Genomic DNA, 24,236 nt, shown 5'->3' on the forward strand with positions numbered 1-24,236 from the left:
GGGGCAGATGTACTTGAGCTGAACGTGGCCACAGATGGCAGAAGAGGGAAGTGGGAAAGCAAAGGCGAAAACTCATAGGAGCTTTCCTTGGCCCAAAAGATTTTCAAGTTAAACAGCAACCCCCACCCCCCAATCCCTCTGCCCAACCCCTGATCCCCATTCACATGCTCAGGCCCCATGCCTCCGCTCCAGCATCGATGATGACTACTCAGCTAGGTTCCCTTTCACGGCAGTGGAGGAGTAGCTGGTGGGGAGAGAGGCACCTTGCTCAGCCCTCTCCTTGGACAGGTCGAGGCTGGAAGCCCCATAGTGAATGGGCTGAGGCTGTGGGAGCTCAGGGCGGACCCTGGGCAGCTGAGGGATGCCGTGGGTGATGCCCACAGGCTTGGCCTGGGGCAGAGGGCTGGGGCTGAAGCCTCCAGAACTGGAGGAGCAACTGGGCTCATTGGCAGGCAGCAGCATATCTCGAGGCCTAGCCCTCGCACTCTGGGAGGCCTGTGGCTGGAGGTTGTAACAAGGGCCGATGGGAAGGGGTAGGTGCGAAGGCCGAGCCAGCTGAGGCCCAGGTTCCCCGGGCGCCCTTGGCTCCGGCCCCGGAACTGACAGCAATACTGACATAGCCACAGGAGGTACACAGCAGGCTGCCTGCCCGTAGGGAGACTGGCTAGAAGGCCCATCCGACTGACTACTACTCATCCAGGCAGGGCCTGTCCCCACTGGGAGAGGACAGGGAGCCCAGGCAGGCCAGTCATAGGCCCCTGGAGGTTCAGTATAGAGGGACAAGGGACTGTCTCGGCCCCATTCTTCCTCCTCCTCTTCATCTGAATCTTCCTGCTGAGGCTGAAGCTCGTCGGACTCCATGTAGCCCTGGGCCAGGTGGGAACTGGACAGCTCCAGCTCCAGGGTCTCTGCAGTGTCGAGGGAGCGGCTCCTCCTGTTGAGGGCCATGGCAGCAGGTGGCGGTCGCGGGTGCATGCCAGGCAGTCCCAAGTATCGAGGAAGACTGCTCACCCCCCAGGGCAGGCCTTGGTAGAATCGGCTGCGGTAGCTGTTCAAGGCGTGTTTCTGGTAGTAGCCCAGCTCGAAAGCTTCCAAGGAGGCTGCGAGGTCCTCATCATTGTGGAATTCCGGATTCTCTTCACATTTGCCTTCCCCGTCCCGTTCCACATCAGCAATGTCGAAGGTCACCATGGGGGGCAGCTCAGGGAGGTTTTGAGTGAAGGATGAGTCGGAGTCAGAGCTACAGGACATGCTGGAGAAGAGGTTCCCATTGCTGGTGAACTCCACGAGGGCCTGCGAGAAGCTCACGGTGGCATTCCCTTCCTTCTCGACCTCTTCCTCCTCTGGCTCTTCAGGGGGTGAGTAAGTAGGGTAGGCCCTCCTGGGAGACCCTCCAAAATTTGCTTCCTGCATGTCTGGCTCAAACATAGCGTCGCTCTGGAAGAGCTGCATCAGGCAGGTACTTTGATCCTTCTTGGAGCAGGTTCCCTCGAAACGCTTCTCCAGAGGACGGAAGTCCCTCCAGTCCGGCTCGCTGCTGGCAGTGGCAGGGAAAGCCGACGTGGTTCCTCGGTGCGAAGTCTGAGAGGACCCTGATGTCCCTGCCACCAGGCCCATCACCGATGGGCCTAAGGGTCTCCTCTGATACTCCACGACGGGCTTCTCTGGCCACGCCTGGACCTCTCGGATTTGGGCCTCTCGAGCACGAGCCTCTCTGGCCTGGGCCTCCCTAGCACAGGTCTCTCGGGTACAAGCCTCCCTGGCATAGGCCTCTCGGCCTCGGGTCTCTCTGACGTGAGCTTCCTGGGTGTGGGCCTCGCGGGCATGAGCGTCCCTGGCATGAGCTTCTTGTGTATAGGCATCCCTGGTGTTAGCCTCTCGGGCGCGCGCCTCCCGGGCCTCTCGGGCCTCAAGCTGCTCCCGCCGAAGTTCCCAATACAATAGCTGCTTCTGGATGGTCACTAGCCGCTCTTCTTCTGTCTCCATGGCCCCAGGTGGCCGAGAGGAAGAAAAGGGTTCAATGTTCAAGAAAGGGTCAAATATCTCAGAGCTGCGACCGTGGAGGTCATAAAGGCAGTCATCCCCGGGTGGCGAGTCCTCGAGACTATCATCTGGCTCATAGAATTCGTAGAGAGCATCTCCACTGTAGCTGTCTCGGGGCAGGCACTCCCTGCGGACGAGTCCCAGGGCCTCCCCTGAATCGTCCTCAAATCCAGGTGTGGTCGAGTCATAATATCCCTCATCACTGTTGGGGGCAGACTCTTGCTGGTCACTCTGAGGAGTCAAAAGGTCTCCAGGAGCTAGGCCAGGATAAGGCCGAACTGGGTCGAACAGCACGTAGCCCTGGTGGCCTGGTGAAGTGGTGGGCTGGTAGCCCATATTCAGATTGGGTCTTGGGTACATCTGAGCACTTGCCCACAGATATTCTAAGTCCTCATCTTCTTCCGCCTTGACTTCCTCTTCTTCCTCCTCTAATTCCACCTCCTCATCCTCCTCTTCCTCCTCCTCCTCATCATCATCTGGCAAGGCCATCTCCTCCCCACCGCCTTGGTAGGTGACCAGGCAGGAACTTCGCTTGGTCCCATCTCGATTGGCCCTCTGGCCGCCAGAGGCCATGCTGTCTGTCATACTGTCCATGTCCTGCTCTGCTATGATGTCACCACATCCTGTCAGTGAGTCAAAACTTTTCAGGGATGTGACATCTCCAAACAGGAGGCTCAGTTGGTCCCCCACAGGGCCATTGGGTGGATTTACTTCTCCTGCCACCACTTTCTCCCCTGTTTCTGGGCTCTGGGGCTCTTCTGGGCCGCTGGCTTCAGGGACAGGATTGGGCTGCAGGAGTGCTGATGCACAGATGCCCACGGGTTTTTCTGGATCTTTACAGGCTGTCTTCTCAGTGGCTGTCACAGAAGGCTCTGAGGCTGAAGAAGCTTTTGGCCCAGGGAAATCTTGGGGTTTGACATTTTCCTTTCTCGGGTCTTGAAGGGTTTCCTCGGCCTGGGACGGGAGGACTGAGCTCACGTGCTCGCGAGGCCTGGCTCTGGCCTCCTCAGGCCCCTTGGCCCCTGGCTCCCTCTGCTCAACACCAGAAATCTTATTCTTCCGGTGACGGCGAATACTGCTGAAAAAACCTTTCAGGCCTTTCTTTGGCTTGGGCACAGAGGAAACCTTCTCAGCCCCAGCTTTGTCTATGGCTCCAACTACAGACGTCTTGTGTTTGGAGCCTGTCTCCAACGCCCCGTGGGCACTCTGGGAGCTGGGAAGCTGGCAGGGTGACTCAGGCAAAGGTAAGGAGAGGCCAGTTCCTTCGCTGACAATGTCTTCATGGCTACGGGCCGCTTCACTCAGGCCATCGTGGGTCTTGCTCTTGCTAAGACCCTTCTTGGAGCTGCCTTTCCCAGAACCTTTGCTCCGTCCCCCTCCAAAGAAACTAGGCAGGGTACAGATGCCCTTCTTGCCACCAAAGAGTTTCATGGCAGTTTTCTTCAGCCTACCTGGGCCAGACGAGGGTGGCTCTGACGCTGGCCCTTCCGTCGTCTCAGCTGCCTTGTTCTGGGCTCCTTTCTCTGCCCCTTGGTCCTGGGTATCCACAGAGGCTGCTGCTCCCTTGGCCTGAGCAGCTTCATCTTTTTGGGTCTCCATGGCGTTGGGAACAACTCAGGTGTGTTCAGCTGGAAATACAGCGTTCTGGCTTCTGGGCCCTGTTATGACGTCATCAGTCAGGAAGCATCACAGTGGGTCTGGAGGAGATGAGAGAGATAAAGAGAGAGAGACAGTACTGGTGAGCAAGCAGCCAGGCAGGGTTTGTTTTCACAGGTGTCTGTGGTCTCAGGCTTCAGTGGAACCAGAGAGAAAGAGAAAATGTAGGGAAAGCCTTAATGGAGTCCATATGCTTGGCTCGCTGGGCCAGCCTCCTCTGGGCCCCAAGGCAGCGAAACCCTACACTGAGCAACGGGCAGCCGTCACCCCTACCCCCGTGCACTGGCCAGGGAAAACTGCAGATGTGAGAAAGGCCCGGTGGTGCTGTTGCATGTGGGAGGAGGGGTTATCAGAGCAGGGAGGTTAGGGAGAGGCAGGAAAGGCAGGAGGGAGGTCAGCGCTGACGACATAGAATTTTTGAAAAGCCTCTAGCAAAACAGCCCCTGGAGTCCTCGCTGAGCTCTGCGGGGTCCAGGCCTCGAGTTCACTTCAGCGTGGGCTCTCCCAGGCATTTCGTCTGGGGAAGGCAAGGGAAGCACACCCAAAGTTTCACCTCCTCCCTACGGGCTCCCTTAAACTGCCGGCAGGACCAGGCTCCTTCAGAAACCTGGAGCAGGAGCCTCACAGACCCACATTCCAGAGCTGCAATCCAGGATCTGCTAAGAATGCGTGGTGGCCTTGGAGCACAGAACTCTCTGCGTTTCATCTCCTTAGTCAAAGAGGCCTGGCCATGCCTCCCCCACAGTGGTTATGTGTCGGGGACGTCTAGGTCAGACTCCACTGACTGTCCTGCTGAGAAGAGATTTGAACGTGACCCTTGGCCACTGGGACCCCCAAGTCGTACTTTAGAACCGTGAGGCAGGCTGTTTCTTCTTTACTCTCCTCGTTATGTTGGCCCCTATCTCGCTCCCCACCTATAGAGGGAACTCCTTGAAGGCACAACTCCATATGATTCATGTTCCTGGCCTGGGAGTTAGGCTCTGAATATGTATCTAAATAAATAAACAAACCTGGTGCAAGGCACACCCTTCTGGTCTCGGCTCACAATCCTCCAAATGTCCAAATGCCGCAGAGATGGAATAAAAAGAAGCAAAAAAAAAAAAAAAAAAAAAAGCTACAACTCACCCCTAGCTACAAAAAAAAAAGCTACAACACAGGCCTCCCCTCTCCCAGGGCCGATGTATTTATTCCAGTCACTATGGCTGGTCAGTGCCTAGACTGGTGAGCAGCCTGCTGCAACCTAGTGACCCGTCCCTGGGAAGACCCGCAAGTTCTATGTCCCTTCTCTGCAGAGTAGACACTGGCAGACAAGGAGCTAGGATGAGGGAAGGGAGGCAGAACAGCTGCTGGGAGCCAGAGAGAGGTAGGCACCGCTGTTGTCCCGGCAGCAGCTGGCCAGCACATCAGCCCTGTGATTGCTTGTCACCACAATAAAAGTCATGCATTCACCTCCAGTGGGAGACAATGGAGCAGCACGGGGGGTGGGGAGAGGCTGTCAGCTACACTCTGGCCTCTGACCTTATTAGAGGAACCCTCCTGGAGCCCCAGTCCTGTTTCGCAAACATTAATTTTGTGCATGGAGCCTTGCTTAGCTTGCTATTTGAAGCATCAGCGTGAGGCAGGCTTCCATCAGGAGCACTCTGCACAACTGGGTATTAAACTTGGAGGAGGAGAGTGGCTGGTTATCCAGAAAATAAAAGGGAAAAAAACCCACCTCATCAGATCCCCCCTCTGCAAAGATTTGCGTTGCCATCTGCTCAGGTTAGGGTAGTTTTCCCGTGTGACATGTTTTTACGTGACATTGTTCCAGCTTAGCCCTGCAAATGATAGCCCCGATAGACAGCGCCTCCCCCCTCCCACAAATACACAATCATATACACACACACCCCACTCAGAGTCCTAACCCCGGGGTCTGATGGGAATAGGGGCCCTATCATGTATTTGAACACCCCGCCCCCACTTTCCAAGACACAGATGTTTTTACCTCAGCCCTGAAATTACTGACTGTATTGTCATTATGGTGTGGGCATGAGAGAGATAGGGTGGCCGTCGTACTGTTGTTTGTGAAACTGTATTCCCCTCTGGGGAATTCATGAGACAAACCTCTCCTAACATTTAGTAAGTGACAGACATTGAGCCCAGTGATGCAAGGCGGGACAGGAGGGGGAACCCCTAGCCCTTGCTTTTGGGAAGCTCCTAGGCTAACTGGAAGAGAGTCCTGTATGCAACAATATGAAAGCACAACATGATGCAGACCTTAAAGAAGCCCCTCCCCATTATTGCTTCAGCTTTGGTGGCGGGTCATCATTCCTTGCCCTGTCACCTTGTCATCTTACCCCAGGAAAAATCTGGAAGGCAAAAAGACATCCCCTTGGGCTCAGAAAAGCCATTCTGAGGAGGAGACATTCAATGTGAGTCTTGTCAGACAGAAGCGAGTAGCAACGGCAGTGATTTAGGGACAGGGATGGGTAACAGGAGCAAGTATGAACTGGCACCACGGAAGACGAAGGGCCAAGTGAAAAATCTTATGGGCCTAGATTTCCTCATGAATCGAAGGCTGAACTGTCCTGCCGGGTTTAGGGCTATGGGGCAGTCCCTTTGGGCCTTCTGTTGCCCTTACTCCTTGTTCCATTGGCTTAGAGGCCAGCCCACTGCTCTCTATATTGTCCTCTTCCCTGCCACAGGCATCTGCAACATGTTGTGGAAGGAGCCATGGGCCACGGACGGGGGACCCAAAACAGGCAAGGCACCCCTCTGCGGAGATCAAAATAGCTCTTTTATCTATCCCCGTCTACACAGTCCACTGCAGTGGGGTGGGGTATAGACAAGATAATAGACATCAAAAGCACTTTGTAAACTGTAAAGCACAGTGCAAATGGGAAAGATTGGCCTTACTGTTATTATTACTGCATTCCTGGTCAGGCCCCAGTTACTTGGGAGGCAGTAGACCGCGTGTATAAGGCCGCTCGCTTGGGAGAGCCATTTCCTGTGGGGAGCCTGAGGGGCCAGCTGTCTTGGCCCACGCTGAGGAGCAGCCAGGTGCAAGGGGATTTTAAAGACACGTGTGTGGATTTATGCACAGGCCTCTCCTGAGGGCAGTTTAAATTGGCCTCTGACTGTGTGGTGGCAATGGGTGAACGAGGGAGGCTTCAGTCCTGGGACTGCGATTCTCTCCCTCGGGCTTTAGGTTTTCTTCCTAAAGAGGCCCAGGGTCATCTCTCTGCTGGCCAGAAAGACCCTGGAGACAGTGTCACCTCCCACCTCCCTGCCTAGCCCCTCCTAGGGCTAGGTGCTCCCCAGAACTGCTGTGTCCTTGTCTGCTTTTCCTCAAGACAGTAGCATAGTAGGGGGCAATGATGACCCATAGCTGGTGGCCCCTAACCCAGCTGGCCTCACTGAGCCACTGTTGGCCTAGGTCTCTTCTCTACTTTCCTTGCTACCCCTCTGGGTCCCAGCGCTGTCCTTCCCCAATGGGCTATGCTGCCTTTTACTTGAGGCCACAGAGTTCACTGGCCAGGGGAGTCAAATATGGCAGAAGGCAAAGAGGACAAGAAAGGAGAGGCTTTGTAGCTCCCCCAGGTGGGGACTGTCTCCCATCACGGTTCCTGTGAAGAAAGCGGCCCTGCCAAACACAGCGCCCTGCAACCCTCAGGTTTGTCAACCTATGTGGCTGTCCAAGTGTCAGGCGGACTGGCGCACTAAGGGAACCCTCTAAGGCTAGTCTGTGGCCCTGGGCAAGGGCCGCTTGCTGCAGGTATGATGGCAGCGTGTGGGCTGTAGCCATCCCTGCCCCCAGGGCCAACTCCAGTCCATTCTGGGACCAGTGGAAGGCTGGCTACAAGGACAAAGCTTCTTCCTTCCCCCTGAAGCATCAAAACACAGGAGCTCAGCTACAAATCTACCTCAGGGACCCTTGTTGGTGAAGAGGAAACAGCTACAGCCTGAGCCTTCCATGCTCCGGCCCAAATTCTGGGGGCCAGCTCAGCCAATGGAGAGGAGGCAGAAGAGAGGGAAGGAGTGTGTGGATTTATGACGTAGCTTCAGAGGCATGGCCTCAATCAGCTGCAGCTCCTAAGAACTCCTTTAGGCAGTTTTCCTGGGGGCAAGCCCTCTCTGAGTCCACCCTGCCATTGTGTGTGGAGATGTGCTGAGGGAATGGTGAGGATAGGGAGCCCCCTTCCTGCCCCTCACCCCCTGACAGCCAGCTCTGTACTGCAAACAGCTCTGCTGGCCTGGGGGAAATCAAGTTCTTTCAGTTTGCGCAACTGAAAAGTGAGGCTATTGAGATGCCTACCTCTTAAATCTATTGTAAAGAACAAAACCAATGTACATAAAGTACCACATACAATGCACTAAATAGCAGAGGCTCAAGAACGCAGCAAATTAAGTTTCAAAGTATTTTACTCAAAATATAGTTGAACACTTTCTAGCAGCAGAACTACTTCAGTCAGGGTTGAGTAGGGTGCTTTCCGGGGCTCTGTGGATAAGTCATCAAACCACTTTGGACCTCAGTTTCCCCAAATGGTAAAGGAGGGCGGCTGTGTAGTTATCTCTCAGGAGGCCTTTGTTTCTGTTTTAGCTGAACTTTGATATTCAGGGACCAAAAAGTTGGCCTGAGTCAGCTACTAGCTAACACCTCTGGATTATCTGGGAATTTCAAGCAGCCAGATTCTGTAGCCCAGGGCAGAAAGGTCAACAATTCAACCTCAGCTAAAAGTACTAATATCAAAGAAAATGAAAATTAACAGACAGCCTTCACCCAATTCAGGGTACTGACCAGTTTATGAAGCGCTCCCCACCCCCTTCGCCCGGCATTTGCCCTTCTCAGAAATTGCCCCGGTGGGGGATGGTAACTCCTTGTCACATAGAAGGAAACCGCCTAGGCTCGGGAATAGAGTTGCCTAAGGCCACACAGTGGGATAGGGAGAAAGCCACACCAGCTCCCAAGCCTCTTGAATCCCAATTCCATGACATTCTGCTGCTCCGCGCCAGCCCCCAATCACAGGAGGAAGAGTAAGAGCAGGGACCATGCAGGTGCCCAGCACACGGGAGCCTTCATCTCCCCTTCCCATCTCCCCCCTGTCCTAGCCCAGCTGAACCTTCTCGGAAGTATTTCCAGTCGTCACTGGCTGCCACTGTTTTGGCCTCATCTAGCACATTCCAAAAGGCCTGCTGACCAGAATCCAAGGGCTGCCAACCTAGCCTGTGGCTGCTGTCCTCATCAGCAACACCCGCCCCCACTCCCAAACCATGGAACATGTTGCTCTACTCTCCTTTCCCTTGGGAGGTAAGTTTGAAGGGCCAAAAAAAAAAAAAAAAAGGTTCAAACAGAAACCTGCCAACTGGGACAAAGATGCAAAATCGGAGCTATTGTTTAAAGAAAATGACCCATGACAAGATCAGAAACTTAATCGACCATTTCTAAAGCCCACAGACAAGGTCCAGTCTCAGAACCATTTGTTCCGGGCCTGAAGAAAGGGCTGCCCAGCCTGGTACCTTGGCAAAGCCCCACCCAAACTACCCCTGCCAGCACCCCTCACGAATTTTCTCATCCTTTCTGTCGAGGGGCACCTCCTCTCAAGAGGGCATCGCACCGACTCTAGAGGCAGCAGAGACCCCCACTGGGCCCTCTGTCTCTTACTCCCCCACCAGACGCCTTGCAATTGAGCTGATAAGACACTCAGCCTTGGGTTATCCATTCTGACAAGTCTGTCCATTCATCTCATTGGGATGGACCCTCCTTTATCTTACACTCACTACATCGAGCACAGAAGCTCAGACAATACTGGTTCAACTGGATTCCCATTCAGCTGCAGCTTGTCAGCCCACAACTAAAATGCCAGCTTTACCCCATACAGGCTGTGGGGTTTAACAAAGCAGGCTAACCTCTCTGACGCTCAAATGCCTGATCTGTAAAATGAAGAAAATGGTACCCGCCATGGGGGATTGCGGTAAGGATTCACGATGATAAATGTCAAGGGCGACTTGCTCACGAGGTACAGAGCAGATGTTCAATAAAGGACCCTTGTGATGGGGACTCTGGCAGCCACCTTCTCCACCCCAGCTCCTCAGCTGCTACCCTGTGCCCTCTAAAGATGACACAAACCTCTTAGCAGAACTCCCTCTGGTCCCCCGTCCAAGCTGAAACCCGCCCCACCCTCCATCTCCTTCCATCTCATCCATGCTGCATACCCTTGCCAGATTTTCTTACACCTCTGATTTCAGCGCATTACTCTTCCACTTACCGAATTATTCCACGTTGCCTACAGGCTCCGGGCCAAGCCCCTTTGCCTGACCTTCAGGACTTGCTCTCAGTACAGGCCCCGCGCCAGGACTCCTAGCCTCACTCCTCTGCTCCTTAGCTCCAGCCGCCAGTACACAGAGGCTTCTCCAGTCTGCGAAATGTGGTCATCCACGCTCCCTCTCCCAAGAATTGGGCTTTCCCGGGGACTCCTCTTGGTGCCCCAGCCTTCTCCTCAGGCTGCTGAGGTTCCCGCCCAGCTCGCCTGGAACAACAGGGATTCTTAGAGCCTCTTACTTGCCACTCCCCTCTCAGGCTCCCAAGCCTCCTTAGACAGGAATGTATCTGAGATGGATGCCATGCCTGCATAGTAAGGCTTCCGCTATGTCAGTACTAACACAGCAAGGGTGAGATCCAAGCCAGGAGGCAGGCACCACCCCCCACCGCCCTCCCCAGCTCAGATGTAGAACAAGAGGGCAGTTAACCTCAGGGAAACAGATGTGATGAGGCAGCCGAGGGAAGCCTGCAGAGGAAGAAATGGGCCAAGTGAACAACGCAGACCCCTGACTTTCCTATGTATCGGCTCCCATATACAAACCATAACCTATGGGAGGGGCCAGCTAGGAAGCAGGCTTGGGAGGGATCAGGATCAATGTACTTAGAGGAAGAAGCCTTGAATTTTCAGGGGTCCAGGAGCTTTGTGCTTTTGTGGAAATTGGGCAAATCCCTTCTTTGTTCTGGGCCTCAGTTTCCCCATCTAGAAATGAGAGATTGACCTGGAGGCCCACTTGCCCAAGGTTTAGTGAGAAGAAGCCGGGGAGAAGGGTAGTCCTGTGTCCACATTCCTAGTGCCTGCTGAGTCATGAGGCACGGTGGGAGCATGTTATTTAGGGGGCCCTAGGCTTCTCTGGGAGGCCTAGGTCCCTGGCTTGCTGAGCCCAGTCCACCACCGCAGGACTGAGATGCACTGCGTCCCAGCCTCACTCCTCACGCCCGCACCCCACGACTCTGCCCGACGTTTTACTCTTTCAAAATGTCCTAGGCGTAGCCTGTGAATATTTTCCTTTTGACCGGAGAGGAGGGGTACCCCAACAGGCCCACTGCAGCCCTCAGAGAAAAGCTGCAGCCCCAACAGGGCAGGCTGAGGAGTGCTGGCTGGAGGAGGGGGGTGAGTGTCTGCTTGGAAGGCAAGCAGGGGAAAAAATCCTGCAGATGAAAGCAATGAAGGCTCTTCAACAAGAAATGCAGATCAAAGGGTCGCAAAGACCCCCACAGCACCAGCATGTCTGCCTCTAACTCTACCAAGACCCCTTGAGCCATTTTCTCCATTGTCCATGTTACCCCCAAACCCTGGAGGGGAGGTGTGGGGGAGCGGCGCACCCTCATTCAGCTGGCTCTGCACCTCTGCAGTGGTTCTGGTTCCCCTCTCTGCTTTGCCAGAAGTCCACTTACACATGCACAGGTTTGAAAAATAACACCGAGGACAGGAGAGGAAAGGCTCTGTGATTATTTAATTCAGAGGACAGAAGTTGGAGGTTGGGGAGATGGTTTAACACCCAGGAAATCTCCCCAATGGATGGTTAAGGAGAAGAGCAACGGTGGCCAGCTGCCCTCAACTCCACCCTCAACACACACACACACACACACAGTGTAAGTACAGCATGAGAAACTCATATTAGCTCTGAGAAAGAACTTCCTGGCAGCAACACGGGTGCAGTGATGCAGGAAGGCTATGAAATGCCACCTCTGGGAACTTTACCTTGATCACGTATTTTAACTGCGTGGACAGGACTCAAAGCAGGGGAACTTAGGGAATAATGCTGCTGGGAATGTCCTCTTCTAGCCTGGAGTAGCCTGTCCACAAGTGAGCGGGCTGGAAGCCCCTCCTTCCTCTTCGGTTTCGTAAGCAAGCCAGTGACCTGCCTGACTTGCTGCTGCTCCTCTCATTGCCTTATTCCCCTGGACTGGCAGAGCAGAGCACTTTCCCCTGTCCACACCCCTCCCGCCCCCCACTTTCCAAGAGCGTAAATGTAATGCTTCTTGAGGAATTTTTCACAGCTCCACTATGCTAGGAGGCAATCGTCAGACTGCCAGCATCTTCCAACGACCTCCCTCCCTTCTGAAACTTTCAGCCCTTGACAGGCTGCAGACCAAGATCAAGAAGTACAAAAGAGTCATGTTAGGGGAGGAGGGGCTCCCAGATGAGGCCCCCGAGCTAACCTAGCACCCTTTCACTCTTGAGGAATGGGTGAGGCGAGATGAGGGGTTGCGTGATGAGATGTGTGTTGAATGAAGGCCGTTGGACACAGTGGGATACAGCGGAAATAGCCACTGCACCAGAGGCAGCAGCCTGTCCCCCTGTTCATAAATGCTGTGCGACCTGAAGCAAGTCCTTGTTGCTTTCTAGGGCTCGGGATTCCAGTATCTAAGCACAGAAGTCCAAACTGGCGCTCCCCAGAGGTCTGTGCAGCTGGAAGGAAGGGAATCAGCACCCAGGCCTCAGCTTCCACAACGCCGGTATGCAGGCTCCAGGCTCTTTCCATCCTGCTCCCCAACCCCAACAGGGCAGAAGGGAGGCTGACATGGTACAGTGCCCCTCTAGATATAGCCTAACCCCCCAGTTCTACTTCCAGATCCAAAGGTGGTCTCTCACCTGCCGGAGTTATGGCCTGCTTCTAATCCTCCCCTAAGACCCCACTCTAAAACCCTTGCTACAACTCCAAATTATTGTGGCATATTTACACGCACGCATACACGCATGCATGCACACATGCATGCACAAATCAAAACCTCCTAACTCCCATTCTTCGATGGTCCCTTTCCTGTGATCATATTCCCATCCCACAGCCTGGCATTTGGGAGCCCGCACCACTGGGCACCAACCACCTCAGAGCCATACAGTTTCAACTAGAAAATACTCAGTCACCTCAGTCGGCCAGCCTGCCAATCAGCCCGTCCCAATTCCTCATTTTGCTTACACCACTGCCCTTTGCCTGGTCAAACCCCTCTACTTTCTGAAAGCTTCCCAGGATGAGCCCCCAGCATGTAGAAATCTTCCATCTCTCCATGGTTTGCTTCTAGGCTCACAAATCAGCAACCAAAGGTATGTGCACTCTGGGGTCTGGGCAGTTCAGGTACGGAGGCTTCTGTTGAAGGGAGATACCGGGATTTATGTTTTTCCTTATAATTTCAACCCATCCCCTTTCTCCATCCTCATTAAGCATAGTCCATAAATACCCGAGCTTTGAGTATCATTTCTCTAATCACTTTTATATGGATCAGGACAAGTGCAAGTCGGCGAGGTAAAGGTTTTCTTGAAAGCTCTACAAAAAAAGCAAGCCCTTCTGAAGCATTCCTTAACTGCTATGCATTGCTAGGCTTTGAGGGGGTGGTGCCTGAGTTCCAGGTTTCGTTTACCCTTCTGAGGGGTCCGGGGAGAACTCAGACATCCGTGATATCAGGGTGACAATGTGGCAGGGATACTTAATTACAGTTTGCTTCCTATTATACTATAAGCCCTCAAATGCCCAAGGGACTCAGGCAGCTTGGAAGAGTTCTGAGAAAGAGAAGGTCATCATGGGGTCACAAGAGGCAGGCAGGGAAGGCCCTGAGAAGGGCCCAGAGCTGGGGCCAGAGAGGAAAGAGAACTTGGACATGCTGGGTGAGTGGCTTCGGGTGTGGGGAGGGGAGTTACATAGGGTGGATGTGTTGGGTGGCTGTTGGTCTGAGGCAGGGCAGCGGGCTGGTCCGGCCCTGGGCTGGAGATGCCCAGCTGCCAAGTTAGGGGGTTTGTGTTGGCACTGGTCAAGGTGGGAGGAGGTGAGTGCAGGGTGGTATCTGCAGTACTTGCTGGTGTCACAAAAGTCCCCAGCAAGCCTTCTTCCCATGTGAGGGATTTACTGGGTCTCACTGTCTCCTCTCAAATGGTTCTCCACCCTCAGAGGTTGGTCAAAGGTCCAAGAAGGGCTTGCCAAGCTCCTGGGTTGCTCCTTCTGTCCCGATCCTCAGAAAGGCCTGGAGTCCATTGCCAGAGGCACACCACGGTGCAGTGACTGAGCGGTGGGCGGGGCCGAAGGAGGGGAGCCGCACTGGGGGAGGGGGCTCAGCTGGAATCCCCAGGTGTGGGGTGGGGATTCCAACAACGCAGTGCCCTTCACCCTGCCCAGACCCACGCGGATGCAGCAGGAGGGCAGAGCCGCAGAGGGAGGTGTTTGCGTGCGGGACAAAGCTCGCTTTGACCTCGAGGCCCAGGCCAAGAAGAGCCTGGCCAAAAAGGAGGCCGACTGTGCGGGGCCAGTCCAGCTGCCGACCGGACGCCTGGTCTGTGTTGCCTGGTGGGCACAGCCCCTCACGGCCAGGGAGCCCAGGCAAAGTCGGGCGGTCACCAGTGTCAGAAATGTCTGCAGCAGACAATGACAGCGGCCCGGCGGGCTGGGTATTTTAAGTAACTGCGAAGTTGGAGGGTTTGTCTGCTTCTCTAGCTCTCTCACAACACTCAGACGGTGCTTTCCCTACTACAATAATTGCTCCCTCGGCCCCTGACACAGAAACCCCCTCCCAGCACCGTGCTTATCACTATTTTTAAACGGGAGGCTAGAGAGAAAAACGCGGCCAGTGCCCTCCGAGGGGAGAGGAGGCGAGGCGAGGGGGGAGACAAAGCGGCCTTGCAGTTCTAACCCAAGGACTAGCTTCAGCTGCAGCTGTAACCCAAGGTCCAGCGAGAGAGACACTCCTGCCAGTCCGCGGGGGCGGGCGCCAGATGCGCCGTGAGGCCCAGGAGTAGGGGGCGCGGCTGGTTGGGGCCGCAAGGACGAGGTTCTAAAGGAAAGTGGGCAGTTTACAGGCCCAAGTGTGCTCCTCCAGGGAGAAGGTAAACAGTGTGGATTAGATACCCCAGACCGTCGGACCTAGGCCACTGCGTTGGCTTCGTCCGCAGAGGGGAGAGGCAGGAGATGCGCAGAGGAGGGGAGGGGAGGGGCGGCTGCCGGGCTGCTGGGTGAGCGACACCCGCGTAACATAGCTGTTCGAGCTAATGTGCTACAACAAAGCTGCAGAGCTCCCGGCCTACAAATGCACCGCTGGGGGTGCTGGCTGGTGGCTCCCCTCCTGGGACCGCGCAGCAGCACGTGCGGGCCTCATCCCCGCCTCCCCGAGAGCCCGGAGGCATGGCCCAGGCTAGCCCGCCCGCCTGCCCGCCCTCTTCCCCCACCCCCCAGCCTCGGTGGCCCGCGCCCAGGGGACTCTGCTCTGGCCCTCACCGGACAGTCCTCGAAGCAGGTTCCAAAGGGGAGCGGAGAGCGGCCTGGACGCCGACCGGCCCAGCCCTAGAGCTCCTCTCCAGGCGGCCAGAGCTGAGCACGAGGGACTGCACCGGACCGCGGGCAGGCGGAGCCTCCAGGCTGCCCCCAACGCTTACCCGGCCCGGTTCGTTTTCCAGCCCGGTTATTGTCTGCTGCGCCGCCCTGGCCGAGGCTGGAGCCTCGGGTGCTGTGGCTGAGAGCACCGCCACCGCTGCTTCTGCCGCCGCCGCGGCTCCAGTCACCTCCTGCACTGGCTCCCCTTCCCCAGGCTCTGGGCAGCTCCCCCATACCCCCGCAACCCCCCCAAAACTCCACAACCACAGGGTGGGGCGTCCGCGCCCTGATTGGCAGGCGTCTGGCCCAATCGCCACGGCGGGAAGGCGTGTCCGACCCGCCCTCTGTTTTCCTCCGTGTGTATCTCTTTAAATGCAAATAAGCCTGAGCGTGGTGTTGGCAGGGGGCGGAGAGGGTGCAGAACCCCTCGCAGGGACTCCCCATTCCCGCCCCCACGCCAGGCGGGCGGCTGTATGGGGACACCGCGAGCTCGCGGGCCGGTCCCGCCCCGGTGGGGCTCGCAGGAGCCCTGGTTTCGGTTTTGCATTCGTCCCATTTCCGTGGTCGCCCTGCAATCGCGCTGTGGCGCCCTGGCCGCCACCTGGCAGTTTATTCCAAAGCGACAGACAGGCGGAGAGAGGCGGGGCGGAGTGGTTGGGGAGCCGGGGTGACTGCAGAGCCCTTTGGAACCTCGCCGGGCCCAAGCTTACGCGTAGAGAAGGCCCCGCAGCGCGCGCCCCCAGGCCGCTCAAAGGAAGGACTCACCTGCCAGGAAAGCCAATGGCAGCTCTCGCGCCCCAGTTTCGTCCGCCTCTTGGGCACACGAGGGCCTTTAGGGACCATCTAGGCCAACTTCCACCCATTACCAAAGGGTCTGCTGCTGCCTAGAGAAGGGGAGGCGCATCCCTAAGGTCACCCAGCCCGCTAGCGACAGGGGCAGATTAGGAATTCCAAACCCTGGGCTCCCAGTCCAGGGCTGCTTTCACTTTTCTTCTCTGAGGAGACCTGTTTCCGTAGTTTGACCCTCACCCAAATTTCCCAACTTTCACGGGATTCAACGGGATTCCGAAGGTTTACAGAGGCCCCCTCAAACTTTTAATGGTGAGCCAGGTTTTGTGCAGTTCCCTGTCCCTGAAAAGTAGACACTGAGGGGAGGGGGTAACCTTGTCTGAGCCCAGACTGGAGGTTTCAAGGCTGAGGGCGGACTGAGGAGGCCTGTATTAGTCTTGCCAGCTGCAGTGTCTGGGACGGGGGCGGGAGGGGGGCAGCCTGAGCTTCTTGGGTCTCTAACTAGGCTGAAGGCATTAAGTGGCATTCGTGGCTTCCAGGGCCAGGTGAGCTGAGGCAACAAAGAATCTAGTTCTACCACTAGTTCAAGAATATCCAGAAGGCCCAGCCATAAAACTCTGAATATCTAAAAACAAAGACTGAGGGGAGATGCGGGGGGCGGTGGGTGGGGGCGGGAGTAGAGCACAATGCCTGCCATTTTTGTGTTGCAGGAGTGTTCTCTGCTGGTTTTCTGGGTCCTTTCTGCCTTGAAAAGATCCAGCTGCTAAACTGGTGAGAGGAAGACCGCTGTCTCTGCATGGGTGCACTGCCATGGCTGCCTGGGCTGGAATCTGGCCCCGGCTCTGCTGCTGACTTGAAGTATGACCTTGACCAGTCCATCATTCCATCTCCACAAGGAGGGGCAAGACTGGTCAAGCGCCTTGATCTCTTCCAGCTCTGACTGTTCAACTCAACTCTCCCTGTAACATTCCATGGTGTTCTATGACCTTCTGTGACATTCTTTACATCTCTAACAAAAATCAGCAATTTGAATGTCAGACCTCCTATTCTAGTCCCAAGTCTACGTAAATGGCAGGGGGAAGGGAGCTGCCACTGGCTGGCTCACTGTGGGACTTTGCTGGGCAAGTACATTCTCCTTCCTAGCCTCAGTTTCCCCCATTTGATTGGCTGGGCTATACTATTTCCCTAGAGCTGTGGTTTCTTGCTTTGCAAAGTCCTGATTCTCAATTGTTGGATCTGATTTGGAAGTGCTTTTTTTCCAGTACCTCCTCTGTAGGCTTCCTCACTGCCTCTGGTTGCTTCCCACCTATTCACACTTCACCCAGAATGCTTGGTTTCGCTGAAGTTGACCAAACATTACAACTGGGAGAAGGCAGTTTCCAAATCTGGAGCCCAGGGAAACACAGGGGCAGGACAGCGTCAGAAAGAGAGGAAGTGCACACGTAGTCAAGTGGTGGGCTTGAAGCAACCGTGAGGGGAGGGAGCGCTGTTTCCCTGCTCTTGTCACAGGAGGTAGTCCTCTGTGTCCTCTGCTCACTTGCCAAATATTCAGTCATATCTGTCAGTTTTGGGCCTGACAGACATTGGACATTAGGTTGGGCCCAAAAGAAATAGGGCTTCAGGAAAATGAAAGCAGTCTTGGTCATACTACAGCGGTCTCCTAGCTGGGTGCCTTTCTCCTTGGTCTTGATAGTTTTCGGTCTCAGGAGAAGATCGCGTATGTGCACATTAAGGGTGATGGGGCGGGGGAGAGGGTGGAGCAAAGTGAGTATGAGGGAAAGTCGTAGGAAAGGGGCGTCAGGGAGGACACGGGAGGCAGATGGTGTATGGCTTCGTGAGTAATTTTAAAGACTTTAGACTTCGCAGGACTTTGAGCTGAGGGCTGCCATGCTTTTAGTGAAATGTCACAGGGGTGTCCAACCTCTTGGCATCTCTCAGCCACACTGGAAGAAGAAGAGTTGCCTTGGGCCACACATTCAATACACAAACACTAACAAAAACTGATGAGCAAAAAAAGATTGTAAGTAAATTTACAGTTTTGTGTTGGGCCGCGTTCATAGCCACTGCAGGCCACAAGCGGCCCGCAGGTTGGACACCCCTGGAGGAGGCTGTAGCAGCTAAAGGAGGGAGAAGTGAGACTAGGAAGGACACTCCTATAGTTTTCCAGGTGAGAGAGGATAGTGGCACAGACCAGGGCGGAGGCAGTGGAGGTGGTGATAAGCAGTTGAATCCTGGATATATTTGGCAGGTAGAATTGATTCGTTGGTGATGACACCAGGCGCCCACAAAAGCCCTGAGAATGAGGGATTGGCAAGGCAAAACTAGAGCCTGGAGTGCTGGCCCCCCCGAAAGCCGTGGAAGACATGGGGTTTTATGAAAGACAGTATTACCAAGAGTGTACGTGAAAGGTGTTGCTCAGAAGTCCAACAAGCTAGAAAAGCTGCCATTGGACATGGATCTGGGAAGTCACTGGGGATGTGGCCAAGGCCAGTAGGAGCAGGGTTGAGGGTGTCCACCAGACTGAAGTGGTGGGTCAAGAGAATGGTCTGTGAGGAAAGAGAGACTACATGCAGCTTCCTTGTTCCAGAAGTTTGACTGCAAAGAGACAGTAGCAAGAAGTGGCCCTGGGGTTTGGGTTTGTTTTTAGAAGATGGAAGGACATGAGCTTGTTTATGTGTCAAGGGGGAAAAATCGGTCAAGTTGAAGATACAAGAGGCAACATAAGTAATGGGTGGGGGGCCCTAGATAGGTGGGGGGATGGGATCAAGAGCGCCTAGAGATGAGTTAGCCTTGGCTGGGAGGAGGGACCAAGACAAGAGGAAAGGATGGATGGGTGCACTGGAGTTTGTTGTTATGGGCAGGTAAAGGTGTAATATCCGAAGACCTCTACCTGCTCTGGGAGGTCAACAGAAAAGTCCCCAAAGGAGAGGCAGAGCAATAGTGGGGGAGTTTCAAGGAAGCTTGCTTATATTGGACACAGTTTGAAATAGTTACTACACAGAATGGGCAAGTTGATAAAGGCCTAGCTGGGATGCACCCCAGGAATGTAGAGCAATCCTATTCAGTTACACGAGATCCTAATGCCTAGCTACGTGACCTTGAGCAAGTTACGTGACCTTGAGCAAGTTGTGTAACCTATGTGCCTCAGTTTTTTTTCTCTACAAAGTGTGCATGAGTAAAAGAAGGCTAATTCAATGAGTTAGTCCCTGCTTAGTGATTACTGAGCACAATGCCTAGCACATAGTAAATGTTCAATATGCATTATCTCTTCAGATTTCTAGGGTAATTCGTTATTTCAGTTCCTTCTATGGTGTTCATTAGCCCCGTCTAGGAGAGGATGATGGCTTGATCCAAAGTTATTGTGTTACCAGGTGAACGACTCAAGTGACTGAGTCAACAGGGAAGTGAATACACGGGAGGGGAGCAAATGGATAGAAAGCAGAGAATCATGTGGTGCCTGAAACTTGGAGTGTGGCACAGAGTGGGCCTCAATAAATCTCTGTGGCCTGAAAGAATGGAAGATCCTGTGGGGTCAAACTGCAGAGTTCTAGGGATGGCACTTCTGGAAGAGTAGGCAATTCTGGCTGGGAAAGGGGACCTGCAGTTCTAGGTGAGGACAAGGGAACGGTGGTAAAATGGAAGGGAGATGGTGTTGTGAGAGTCAGGGAGGTGCAGGAACTGCTGGTGAGGGCGCTGCAGGGGTCACTGGACTGGACCCTGCCATCAGCCCAGCCTCTGCTTGCCTCCTGGGAAGAGGCAGGCTGCGCTGGGAAGAGACTGGCAAAGCAGGAGCCAGCAAGGAGACGCGTGTCTGGAAGCGAATGTCTTCTGTGACTGTAGGTGGACAGAGGTCGGGAGGGAACAGGATGAAGCAAATGGTTGTTTATCTTGCATCTTGGTCAAGCAGATGGAAGAACAGGGCTCTCTGGGGTTAGAGAAACAGTGAAGCCCCTGTAGGTTTGGGAAATAACCAGAAAAGGTAGGGAAAGGGAGAGTCATCTCACACACCCTACCCCTCACTCTGCACTTGCCCCAGCGCCTTTGGCCTGTGCCTGACACTGCCACCTTTACCTGACTTGCCATAGCAGTCATTAGTGTCAGCTCTGTCACGGGGGCCAGGGCTACAGCCTCTGACAGCTAACGGGACGCCACCTCTCTCAGTGAGAGAGAGCCCTGCACACGCGCTGCGCAGGCCTGTGAAGAGAAGTCAGGGTTGCCCCCCGCCCTTTCCAGTGCTCCCACTCACACTTGAGGTGGAACACGCCATACTGGGAAGAGCCCAGGTGTGAGCAACAAGGAGCCCAGTGTGTTCGAGTCCTGCCTCTACCATTGCCTTACTGTGTGATCTTAGACGAACTCCTTTCCTCCCCTGGACCTTAGTTTCCACGTCTGTGCAAAAACTGTTCCGTTTACCTTACAAAGTTGTTCCAGAAGTAAGTGAAACGACAGGTGCACAAATAATTCGTCAAATGCTCTCTGCTTGCAAGAGAGTGGTTAGATTCATGCTGCCGGAATAAACCCATGCATATATGGTCTATTAATTTATGTCAGAGGAGCCACGATCCACAATGAGAGGACAATCTCTTTAATCAATAGTGTTGGAAAAACTGGATAGCCACATTCAAAAGAAGGACACTGGACCGCTATCTTACACATACACAAAAATTAACTCCAAGTGGATTAACGACTTCACTGTAATACCTGAAGCTGTAAAATTCCTAGAACAAAATAGAGGCAATACACTTCTTCACATTGGTATTGGTAATGATTTTCTTGTATTTAATACCAAAAGCAAAGGTAACCAAGCAAAAATAAACAAATGGAACGACATCAAACTAAAAAGCCTGGGCACACAGCAAAGGAAAGCATCAAAAACAATTAAAAGGCAACCTACAAAATGGGGGAAAATATTTGCAAACCATATATCTGATAAAAGGGTTAACAGTCAAAAGACATAAAGAACTCATGCAACTCAATGACAAAAAAAAGAACAAACAACAGTCTGATTGAAAAATGACCAGAGGCCCTGGCCCGGTGGTCAGTTGGTTGGAGCATCATCCTGTGCGCCAAAAGTTTGTGGGTTTGATTGGGGCGTGTGTGGGAGGCAACAGATCAAAGTTTCTCACATTGGTGTTTCTCTCTCTCCTCCCCCCCCATAAAATCAATAAATATATCTCCTCGGGTGAGGATTTAAAAAAATGGACAGAGGATCAGAATAGGCATTTTTTCAAAGAAAACACACAGATGGCCAACAGGTGAATGAAAAGGTGCTCAATATGGCTAATGAACAAAGAAATGTAAATCAAAACCACAATGAGATATCACCTCACACCTGTTAAAATCAGGCTGTTATCAAAAAGAGAAGAAATATCAAGTGCTGGCAAGGATGAGGGGAAAAGGAAACCCTTGTTCACTGCTGGTGGGAATGCACATTGGTGTTGCCAGGTATGGAAGACAGTATGGAGATTCCTTAAAAAATTAAAAATAGAACTGTTGTATGATACAGCAGTTCCACTTCTAGGTATTTACCCAAAGAAAATGAAAACATTAACTCGAAAAGATATATGCATCCCCATCTTCACTGAAGCATTTTTTATAATAACCCAGACATGGAAGCAACCTAAGTGTCCATCTATGAATGAATGGATAAAGAAAATGCGCTGTATATATACTGTATGCATATTCGGCCATAAAAAACAGAATCTTCCCATTTGCAACAACATGGATGGGCCTTGAGGGCATTACGCTAAGGGAAATAAATCCGATAGAGAAAGACAAATAACGTGTAATCTCACTTATATGTGTAATCTAAAATTTTATAAAATGGCCTTAGAGGGACAGAGAACAGATTGGTGGTTGCCGGAGGCATGGTGAGGGGGTGGGTGAAATGGTGAAGAGGGTCAAAAGTTACAAAGGTCCAGTTATAAAATAAATAAGTCATGGGGAGGTAATTTACAGCATGGTGACTATAACTAATACTGTACTGCATATTTGAAAGTTGATCTTAACAATTCTCACCACAGAAAAAAATTCCATAACTATGTCTGGTGACAGATGTTAACCAGGCTTATTGTGATCATTTAACAATATATACAAATATCGAATCATTATGTTGTACACCTGAAACTAATATAATGTTCTACGCCAATTATATCTCCTCAAAAAAAATAAAAAGTCATGCTGCCAGATTTGCCCTGGGATATCAGAGAACATATTCTGCATACATTCAGCAAGCCATTCTGACTGTGCTTACCCCATTGCAAGAACTTAAATCTTCAAGTCCAAAAGACCAGAGTATTTAGGGCCTTCCCCAGTCTCATTGCTGGCCTAGTTCTTATTCAAATACATTGAACTTGAACCAAACTTAGCTGGTAACCCAAGCTGCCCTGCTTTTTCACACTTCTATGTCTTTGCTCTCCGAGTTCCCCCCCACTAATACCTTTTCTTTCCTCTGTACTGATTAAAACCCTTTCCACCATTCCACGCCAGATCAAATACCACCTCTTCCATCATACTTTCCCTCAAGATAGCAGGTGAAAGGGATCTCTTTGGTTTCTGAAGTCCAACAGGCCATTTTGCACTTTGGATCTAGTCTTTGGGGGCCACCTTTCTTTTTTCTTTTTTTTTAATAAGTGTTTTTTTTTAAGATTTTATCTATTTATTTTTAGAGAAGGGAAAGGAGGGAGAGAAGGAGAGAAACATCCACGTGTGGTTGCATTTCGCGCGCCCCCTACTGGGGACCTGGTCTTCAACCAGGGCATGTGCCCTACACTTGGAATTGAACCAGTGACCCTTTGGTTTGCAGGCCACTGCTCAGTCCACTGAGCCACACCAGCCAGGGCATGGAGGCCACCTTTCTGAATAAAGAAAAATAATTTTTCCATTGCAGGAGAGAATCCAGACTGATCAGTGGCATGTGGAGAGCAAAGCCAGGCCCAGGCTCACAGCAACGCCAGGAAGGAAGGGAGGGAGGAAGCAAAGGAGGGAGGGAGGGAAGTCAGCAGGAAGGAAAGGGAAGTCAGGAGGAGACAGGGAGAGACAGAGAGAAGGAGGGAGAGAAGGGGCCCTGGCTTACCTGCAAGGGTTAAGACTTAGCTTTCTTGGAAGCTGGTGGCTGTAGCGGGGTTTGGCGGTGGGGGGAGACTCGGTTATCAGCTGGGACAAATGCCAACAAGAGAGTAGAGGCCAAGGGAGAGATTACACTCCAGGAACAGTGACATCACCTCTGCCTCCTCCTCATGCCTCAGAAGATTCATCATCAGAATTTGAGAGGATCCTTTCCAACCCCTCGCCTGTTGTCTGGATGGGAACGGTTAGGCCTGGGGAGCTGAAGGGACAAAGGCACCAGGCCTCCAAGTTGTCCCTGCCCACCAGCAACGCAGGCGACTGGAAATAGAATAGCTGATAACACAGGCGCTTCCCTTAGGCTCTCAATCTGCTCATCAGGGAAATGGAGTTAAGAGTTTCGGCCCTTCCTCTCTGTCTAGAAGATGGTATGCTCCTACAGCCTCCACAAGCACAAGTCCTTTGAAATTCTCAGAGCATCCACATGCTTTCATGGGTCAACCAGAGAATCTGTGTCTCAGATGCCACAGGGGAGGCCACCCTGGCCAGGCCCCATTCGAAGGGGACACTTTCCTGGGAGCCTATAGGAGATGGGGTTGACCCCTGGTCCCCAAGGGACTTGAATAAGGGGCTGGGGGTCAGGGGAAGAGCAAGGAGAACTCACCTGTAAGGACAGAGGTGGGGCTGCCTGCCCTGAAGCCCTGTGTCTATGCTCACAGCCCGGCCCCTTTAGTTCTCTCACTCCTTGCAGATGAACAGTTGCATCGCTTTCCAAAAATGCATCAGGATGAAAGTCTGGAAGCTGAGTGGGGCAAGACCACGGCGCTAGATGTCCAGTTCAGCCACTAGGAGCTAGGGAGAGTGGAGGAGGGAAGAGGTAGGAGAGGCAAGTCAGTTCATGACCCCATTCCAAGCCTGTCTTCCCTAGTGGTAGACGATGATGTACGGGGGCTGTCAAAGCAGCTCCCAGAAAGACCTCTGAACATCTATAGTGCTTCCCAGGTACAGATTATCTGGGCTTTCCTCTTTCATTCCTTCACCTGGTGTCTCTTTCACTGCACATCCACATCCCCACACATATGTCTTGT

General features: G+C 53.2%; 1 protein-coding gene across 4 annotated transcripts; it reads right to left on the bottom strand.

Moving 5' to 3' along the window:
- Positions 1 to 133: 133 nt before the first annotated feature.
- On the bottom strand, positions 134 to 23,845 carry AMER1 (APC membrane recruitment protein 1). 4 transcript variants are annotated; one of them, XM_054574242.1, is made up of 2 exons: positions 23,813 to 23,845; positions 134 to 3,740 (listed from the first exon to the last, which is right to left on the bottom strand). In XM_054574242.1, the coding sequence occupies exon 2, from the start codon at positions 3,640 to 3,642 to the stop codon at positions 205 to 207; it is 3,438 nt and encodes a 1,145-aa protein (XP_054430217.1). In that variant the 5' UTR covers positions 3,643 to 3,740; positions 23,813 to 23,845; the 3' UTR covers positions 134 to 204. The 4 variants fall into 4 exon arrangements, with proteins under 4 accessions (XP_054430217.1, XP_054430219.1, XP_054430218.1 ...); XM_054574244.1 differs by lacking the exon at positions 23,813 to 23,845 and adding an exon at positions 23,159 to 23,187; XM_054574243.1 differs by lacking the exon at positions 23,813 to 23,845 and adding an exon at positions 15,357 to 15,463.
- Positions 23,846 to 24,236: the final 391 nt, after the last annotated feature.

The sequence above is a fragment of the Pteronotus mesoamericanus genome, unplaced genomic scaffold, assembly GCF_021234165.1.
Source record: "Pteronotus mesoamericanus isolate MK-2021 breed Mesoamerican mustached bat unplaced genomic scaffold, CSHL_Meso_final contig_256, whole genome shotgun sequence".
Lineage (NCBI taxonomy): Eukaryota > Metazoa > Chordata > Mammalia > Chiroptera > Mormoopidae > Pteronotus > Pteronotus mesoamericanus.